The 8,497-nt window shown below is 39.6% G+C and overlaps 2 protein-coding genes across 2 annotated transcripts in view; one reads left to right on the forward strand and one right to left on the reverse strand.

The window, feature by feature from the left end:
- Positions 1–322: 322 nt before the first annotated feature.
- On the forward strand, positions 323–4,321 carry MRPL47 (mitochondrial ribosomal protein L47; the record flags this gene model as incomplete). The annotated part of the gene is made up of 6 exons (XM_008942723.1): positions 323–468; positions 1,048–1,108; positions 1,512–1,599; positions 2,210–2,340; positions 3,709–3,804; positions 4,204–4,321. Coding segments are annotated over 6 exons (640 nt in total), but the record flags the coding sequence as incomplete, so codon positions are not given.
- Positions 4,322–6,416: 2,095 nt separating this feature from the next.
- Positions 6,417–8,497, reverse strand: part of ACTL6A (actin-like 6A) — a gene marked incomplete at its 5' end in the record, with an annotated part of 8,661 nt that continues 6,580 nt past the window's right edge. Inside the window, 2 exons of the mRNA XM_008942724.1 lie at positions 6,417–6,944; positions 7,556–7,642. Coding sequence (XP_008940972.1) covers positions 6,864–6,944; positions 7,556–7,642 — 168 coding nt within the window. The remainder of the gene's footprint in view (positions 6,945–7,555; positions 7,643–8,497) is intronic.

An 8,497-nucleotide genomic window follows, 5' to 3' on the forward strand; every position in this document is an offset into this window, starting at 1 on the left:
AGGGTGCGAGCTTGTGCTCCCAGCGCCGGGGGGTCGGGCTTACGCCGTGTGCTTACTGCCTTCTCCATCCGGTTACGTTCGGCAGAGGCCTTAGTGTACAGTGGCGCTCAAACTTGTCCTTTCTTTTACATTTCCGAATTGCTATTTATCTCTGAGCATGGATAAATGTTAACTAGGTGAGACAAGAGGCAGAGGAAACAGCACTGAGATAACATGTTTCTGAAGAATTGAAGCTGTGCCTTCATGAACAAAATAAACATTCTTGTTTAGCCAAACGTTATTTTTCTTACCATGTATAGTTTCTTTTCAAATTTCTGTGCAGATTGACGTTGAATCTATTCCACAAGAATGCAGCAAAAGCTGAGCCCTTCCATCAGCTCAAGTTCCTGCACACTACTTTGTCTCGCAAAGGTCTGGAGGAATTTTTTGATGATCCAAAAAACTGGGGAGAAAACACTGTAAAGTCAGGTGAGTTATATTTAGCATTTTCAATAGTGATCTTTGAGCCACTGGTGCTCAGCTGAGATCTGACCTTTTGCATTATAGGAAGTATTTTTAGCTACATAACTTTAGCTACATACTTACTATTTTATATGTACTTGTGCTTTTTATGCCTGCTAATTTTTTTTTTCTGTGTTTATGAAAGCAAACAGTTACTATGCAGCAAAATATTTTGCTGTAAATCTGCTATGCTCTTAAGCGAGTGTATCACAAATGAGGTGTTCTTGATGAAATACCCAGTACTATGGAAGAAAATATTTCAGTGTAAAGATTCATCTTACAGCTTTTCCTATTCCCAGCCTTTTACAAACACATACAAACAGCACACATAGTTGCGTTTTTAATATTTGTGTATTCAAAGCAAACCTAAGTACCCACAGGGATAGCTTTCCACGTGGTAGTTTGTTGTTTTGTTTTTTTTTTTTTTTAAGTGACTCTTGCTCTGTTGACTCAGGAGAGCATGCGAGTAGAAGCACTGCTTTTTACCTACCTCAGTAAGAGAGCTTTGTTCTATTAGAATGTTATTTCTTTAAATTGTCTTTGCAGGGGATGCGTGGAATATAAAGCAGCTAAGGGGCAAGAGCAGTGAAGACTTGCACAAACTTTGGTGAGTTTTAGTGAAGTGGCCTCTCTTTAAAGCAGCTCCACATGTTTTATTGAAGTGTGGCTAGTGAACTTATTAGCCAGTGAATTCAGTCTGCCATGAGCTCTGCCTGCGGGAGGCTGCTTTGGGCTTGGAGCAGCCCAGGTTCTGGTCCTGCTCAGAGCACACGAGCTGTCCTGCAGGTGGCTGTGTTAGAGCTGCGTCCAGCAGGAAGGGCTCAGGTTTGGTATGGAGAGGCTGTTGGCGCCCTTTTGGGGCTGCTGGAACTGCAGGACAGGCGGGGTTCTGAGTGACGTCTGCCGGGGCTAATGACTGAATTAGATCAGCTTGCTGAGGTTGGCATCCATTCTGATTCTGAAAGTCTGAGGCTGGAGACTACATCACCACTCTCTGCTTTCTGCTCTAGGTATGTCCTAAAAAACATGCTTTTAACTCTAGAGCAAGAATCAAAGCGACAACTCAGGCCTATGCCCAGTCCAGAACGATTAGAAAAGGTAACCTTTCCGTACTAGCTAAAAATATAACTCTTAAGGAAAACTGCTGAGTGAAAGATGAGTTTTGTAAGCTTGTTGAAGACCTTTTTTTTTTAAATTATTTCCCTGACTTTAGTATATGCACAAATGCTGCACTCAAGCAGCGTAGTGGGAAAAGCCTTGCCACTTGTTCCATAATGTTAAGAAATATTTTGCCATCTTCATGCCCTGAAACTCCACTAGAGGATATCTAGAAACCTCCTGGAAAAAAAAATTATCTCTATCTGTACCTTCTGCAGACTTTTTTTGGTACTTAAATTTTGCCAACTTCTCGCTTTTGTCTTCTCCAAACTTGTGCCCTTCAGTTCTTCGCTGTCTTCATTTTTGCCACCCCCTCCTTCTTTTGCATTACTACAATTCTGCCACTAACTTGCTAAATTATTCCTTTGGTATCTTTACCATTGAAAAATTAATTTACTTGTTAAAAAACTTAGATTTACTTATGATGGAACTCCTAATGTGTTTAAGCTTTGTTTTTCCTTTAAATTTTGTCTTAGACCTTCATTTGAGATCTTTTAAATTGTCAGCACTGTGTTTTGTTGGCCTGTCATGAAACTCTTTCTGTTTCCAGGTAGAAAAGTCTATGAAAAATATAGACTTGGTTGTCAAAGAAAGAGAGGTTGCTCTGAGGCTTTTACAAACTGGCCATGAAAAGCCAGTACCTGGCGAGTGGAGATATGACTTCTTGGGACGCACCTACTGGTATGGAAAAAGAGAACTTTTTTTTTTCCCATATGTGTAAGTTTTTCTATTATGTATCTTTATCAGAAAATCCGTAGCTTATCCAGAAAACCTGTATATACAGGTCAGAAGGAAACATGTTTTCTGGTCAGTATTCAAGTACTTCTTGAGTTGTTGCTTGGTTTGATTTGCTTGGGGTTTTTTAATGTGTTTATAGCTTGCTAAATAATTCAGTGGCGATCTCTACTATTAATTATAGCAAAATTAGTTTCACATAACTAATATGATGTGTGTTTTACTACAGATATTCTGTAACATATGAACAAACGGAGTAACTGTACAAGTAGAACCACCTGGACTTCCTTAGTTGTGATGCAAAATCCACATATTGTGAGCTGCTGCATGAGACCACATAGCATCCACTGGAATTCCCTACTAGTCTTGGCATATATTTAACTTAATTAGAAGCTTCTACCTTTAGAATTATTTATTATCCATTTACTTTCAGTAATCTCAGGTGATGATGCTGCTGAAGGTGTGTTACCATCATTGTACTGGCCTTTGAAGCACTAATTAGAGCACTGAGCTCTGCAGCAACAGTGTAGGTAACAGCAGGTCACACATTATTATACTGGTGAATTTCCAGTTGTTATCTGTTTACCCATTACATCTAAGCAGAGTACTAAATGCACTAGATCTACATCTCTAGGGATAAGGCTTCTGTGTATTTCTTTCTGCTTGGAAACATTGTCCAAAAAGAAGGGTTTGCCCATCTTTTTGGAGATCCATGTAAAGCAGTGGGAAGGGGCAGACAACACAACGTCTTTAAGCATGTGCAGAAATTCCACAACACAGAGTAGTAGATCTCACAGATTTTTGGATGCACTGGAGTCTGTAGGTAGGTCTGCATGAGCCATCTGTGCAGCCCATACGCAGGAGAAACCCCAAACAGAAGTCCAAGTCTACATTTAGAGGGAAAGACGAGGCAGATTTGCACTTGACATGACACTCCAGCACTGACATTTAAAAGAAGATTGTAGCAGAAACAAATCTCTCTTCACACAGTTTGTTTGCATCAGCTTTTGAAATTTTTCTTACGAAGGAATAACTTTAAAATATAAATGCAAAGAATGACTGTCCCTACTAGGCCCTCTCTTTAAACATCTCCAGTTTTCAAAACATGGCCACTTTCTATAGGAAGACACTGAGCTACAGATGAGATGTAGTTACAAACCAAGCCAGCAACAGACCTGAAAAATACCTCATACAAATTCTGTCATCTGCTGGTCAGACCCCTCTATCACTGTGCTGTAACCAAGTGTAACTGGTAGAATCCAAGAACAAAGACAAAAGTTATGTTCTATAATCCCTTTTATCAATCTTTAACAGGTACACTTGCAAGGAATGGCCAATACCGTGGTACTTGAACAAAAAATACAAGAGGAGGAAATTCTATTACTTACCTCATGTGAATCACTTCATCAGGTAACCTGTTCCTCAGTCCTCCTTACTCCACTTTGCAAGAAAAAACCAGCAGTAATCTTGTTGGTTTTACAGATAGTAGGCTGAAAATACAGCTTTTTGAAATGACAGCTTGCTCTTTCTTTTTGCTTTTCCCATCGTAGTTAAAAGACTTGGTTAGTTGCACTATAAGTAACTTTACATGCAGACTATCTAAGATCCTCCCAGAGGTTGAATTTTTGTAGAATTCTAAAGTACAAGGGGGAAAAAAAACAGAAACAAACCCCCATGCTTTGCAGGTATCAAAAACAAGTTAACATTGAAGTTGCTAATCACTGGGAGCCTCTGTTTGATTAGGGGAGCTGAGCTCACTGAGGTTGTTATAAGCTATCTACAAATTAACTGCTGACTTCTTTATTTCAGGCTCAGACTTGAAAAATTTTTACGTACAAGAGCAAGAAGGCAAAACCTAGAGAGGACAAGGCGGAAGGTCTTGGAAAGTAAGTTCCCTCACCTTGCTGTAAAATCTCAGAGCCAGTAACATGCTGGAAGAGTGCTGCAAGCAACCGGTCAAGCGTGTTTGTGACTGAACATGCAGCAAGATCTGAAACCAGCAAACAACTGAGCGTTCCTGGGAGTCTCCATCTTTTTTTTTAAATCTCACATTTGACCCTAATTAAACTCATGATCTGGAATTAAAAAGCAGTTTTGGTGCATAAATTAATCCTGAAGTTGTTTCTAGCAATGTTTGAAAATTGATGTATTAACCAGTTATAATACAAGTGAGAGATACATCATCAGCAGTGACAAGCAGCAACAGACTGCCAGACGTAGGGGTGATATTTACCTGGTTTAGTTCAACAAATACTTATTAAACCAAAACAGAAACATAGGAACCCCTGAACTTCTTCACATACTAGCCTTTGTTCCCCAGTCATCCGAGTTATGGGTACGGCACCCAAGTTACATGTGTTTTCTGCATAAAAGCATGGAGAAAATACACTCTGTCGTCTGGCTTGTTGTGAAATACTTAGCATGTGAACTTTTAACAACACACGCTTTATATCTAGATACCAATGTCAAGTTCAAACATTTGTACAATAGTTTTTTGCAGTGTGCAAAATGTTTGAAGGAAGACTGGTAATAATCTTTTCTGTGAAATGGAAGCAGAAAGGTGTTGATGCTCTCAACTGATGACAAACAGTTCCTGAAAGCTTTTAACCTTCAGAGGAGGTTGTGTAGAAATTTATAACAAAGTCAGAGATAGTAGGCTTTCAGGAAGCAAATGTGCTACGCAGTGTAAGCTGATAAAATGCTGAAAACTCCAGGGGAACCAGGATTGTAGGAGGTAAGTCTATCGCCATCATCTCAACCTTCAGTTATTCCTCTGCATCACAAAATACCCACTTTAAGCTTAAACAGAAACTGAGAAACCTTCTGCTCTCCATAGAGTGCTAAAACATTCACAGATACTACCATCACACTATAATTCTTTTAAGAAGAAAAACGGAAGATAAAAGTTGATAAGACATATTGAAACCTAAGCACATGACATGGAAGGAAAGCTTAAAGTGCACCCAAAAAGCCTACTGTGTGTCTTCATGGTAACTATCACTCATACTCATTGCAGTGAGTAGGAGACAAGTTCAGTTGGCATTCCACATGCTACTTGAACACAAACTATCTATCTTTTTCTTCCCGTATGGGAACGATAGCTGGTGACTTGGATCCCCTATTGTAGCCGACTCATTTGCCTCCTTTCATGAGAGAAATAGAGTTTGTCAATAGCTTTGAAAATCCAGAGCAAGCAGCTTTGTTTCAAGAGCAACAAGTGGTTATCATGATAAGGCAAAAGCAGGCTGGTTTGATAAGTTACTTTATTCTTTGGCGGTAATGTGGAACTGTTTTCAACTAGAGGCCTCATCATCATTTACCCACAAAAGCTTTTTAAAATATAAAACATGTAGTATTGTTTACATTTATTTTTTTCTTTTAAAACCAGTTAAATGCTATTTGGTTTTCCACAGTTGCTAAGATGAGCAAAACTGTGTCCCAATAGGGAACATCAAACAGTTGTAAGTTAAAGTGAGCTGAACAGTAACAGTAACATAGGGCTGTATCATGTGGTTTCTGCTGAAAAAAAAAATCACAAAAAACCCTCCATCCATCCTCTGAGTGCCTGTTCCCCATGCAAGTCAGAGGCCCTTACTGCCCCTGAAGTGAAGTGGTTCAGGGAGCTGTGCCAGCAACAAACGCCCAGTGACTGCCCCTCCGAGTTACATCTCACCCCAGAATTGCCAAGCCACATGCTGAGGGTTCGATGACTATTCTAGTCTTGGAGAGGCAATTCCTTGCTTTAACTGCCCTAGCTCGAATAAGTTTTGCTCCTTACCTCCATCCCAGGCGTTCTATACATTCTTAGAAATGAGGTGGGAAGCACTGATGGTCTACCGACAGGAAGTTCTCTGTACGGCACCAGCAGACCAGCGCTCGGCCTCAGGCCCGCCCTGTGGAACGGAACGCTGGCGGCAGGCAGGGGGAGCTCGCCGGCCCCGAGACCCTGCAGCAGACTACTAGCGACAAACCTTCCACTTCTGAAACAGAAGGGTCACTTTCTCCGCAAGTACGCACAAAGCTGCTCAAATATAGAAGACGAAATTTTATTTTTTAAGAGAGAAATAAGAGCAATTTAAGGCCAAGGTAGCAGCAAGGAAGACTAATACGTGAAAGCAGACAACAGAGTTTTAATAACTTTGCATGGGCATTTGCAAGGTTACACTTCTATCTATTAGCTAACCTGTAAAGCTGTTCCCAGGAGAAAATACTAGAGAAAATAGATATTTATACAAAATTATAAAATGCTTGTTACATCAATTATTGCTTTACAAGGGACGTAAACATCCTTTTTCTATGACAGTACCAGAGGTCTCTTAAAATTTCTAAAATTTGTTAAAATGGAACTTGAATTATGCAAAAAATCCAATATAAATTTTCTAAAAAAAGAGTCCATCCCATTCCTGAGTATGCTAAAGCTATCAAACAGAAGGAGCACTGAGCAGGCAGCAGTTTTCACAGTAAGAGGTTTAAGGACATTTTCTTTCTACACACTGTTTCCCTCCTTCTTCATATTCTTGTTTAGAAATCCACATCTGTTGAAAAGTGCCCTATTAAAAAAAAAAATACAAACAACGGAACACAAAATTAAAAATAAAAAACAAACCAGCAAACAACTAGTAGTTAAGTGAAACATGATCAGCTTTTCCTAGGAGGGAAAACAAGCAAGGCTTTACATTCAATGAGGTAAGAGGACTTGACCTGCTTAATCATATTCTCCTTTCAGTTTTATAGTACTAGTGATTGAACTAAAGACAGGAAGTCACAGAACCAAAAGTTGATTTCAGTCTCCCTTTCCCATACTGCTAAATCAATCCCCACAAACCACTTCATTCTACAAACGACTGAGCACTGAAGCTCAGGAATATGCAGAAACAGGTTTTCTGCTTTCATGGTGTACTACATATAAGTAATTTCTATCCATTTCAAGCCTGCATGTTGCCATTAAAAAATGGGAGAATGTGGCAAGTTATTTTTTTATTGGAAACACTGGTCTTGTTTTTAAATAGATTATCTTCACTTTACCACAAGGGTAGACAAGATTATGATGATCACCACAGCAGCACAAACTCTGCAATGCACACTCACATTATTACTCCAAATCAATTTTTGGGTGACAGTGCTGCTTAGCATAGCAACATGGTAACAGAGGTTTACTAACCAACGAAGCCAAAATGGAACCACCAATCCAGGAGCTGAACCTCCTCTCCACTGTTGTGTTGTTCGCTATCAACTTCAGGCGCATGCTCTGAATAGAAAAGGAGTAAAATGAAAGAGTAGTCAGACAAGTTGTAGGCCACTAGGGACAGAAGGACAGCACGAGGAACTTGGTGTATCTATCAACATGCAGGGGAAAAATATCAATTTCATTATATTTGCAATAACTCTTATCTGCCCTGTACTTCAAATTCAAGAATATCCATAGTGGAACAGAACATGTGTGGCTTTTATCATGTCTCCCAACAGGGAGCAGCAACAAACGCTTAAGGCAAGAAATAGGACAGGCAGAGAGCAATAATACTCACAGAACATACTGTCATCTCTACAACTGGCCTACTTAAAATGTGCGCTGGGACTGAAAGGGTCTAACGCTGCTGACCTTAGGTGATGTAACGCTTTTTGGACCCATTCATTCCTTTTGCTTTCAAAATGCCTTGAAGCGATGATCTCAGAATTTCAGTGGTTCCCCCTCAGCTAGTAGAAGCAACAGTGAGTAACCACCTTTCTCAGTTGATCACAACAGTTATGATTTCAGAGTTGCTACAAGTAGAACATTTTTTCTTGAACATGAATATTCAAGAAATATCATAAGCTGTATGTGCTCTCAAGAACACAGGTGTAAAGTATTAATACTTTGATATCAAGTGATATTAAAAAAAATAGAAGTATGTTAAATCACCAGGTTTTATCTACAAGTATGTTGAGTTGTCTGCAGAATCCAGGAAAAGCAATTCCCATGACAAAGTGACAAGATCTCAGGCAGAATAGACTGAATATGCCTCAGGTTAGTCAGCAACACTTCAGAGGAGAGGCCATCAAGGTAAACAGTGACTGTTGTTTAGGGACAGTCACAGAACTTAGAACCACAATCTGAAAGCAGGAA

The sequence above is a fragment of the Merops nubicus genome, unplaced genomic scaffold (assembly GCF_000691845.1).
Source record: "Merops nubicus isolate BGI_N331 unplaced genomic scaffold, ASM69184v1 scaffold27366, whole genome shotgun sequence".
Taxonomy (NCBI): domain Eukaryota; kingdom Metazoa; phylum Chordata; class Aves; order Coraciiformes; family Meropidae; genus Merops; species Merops nubicus.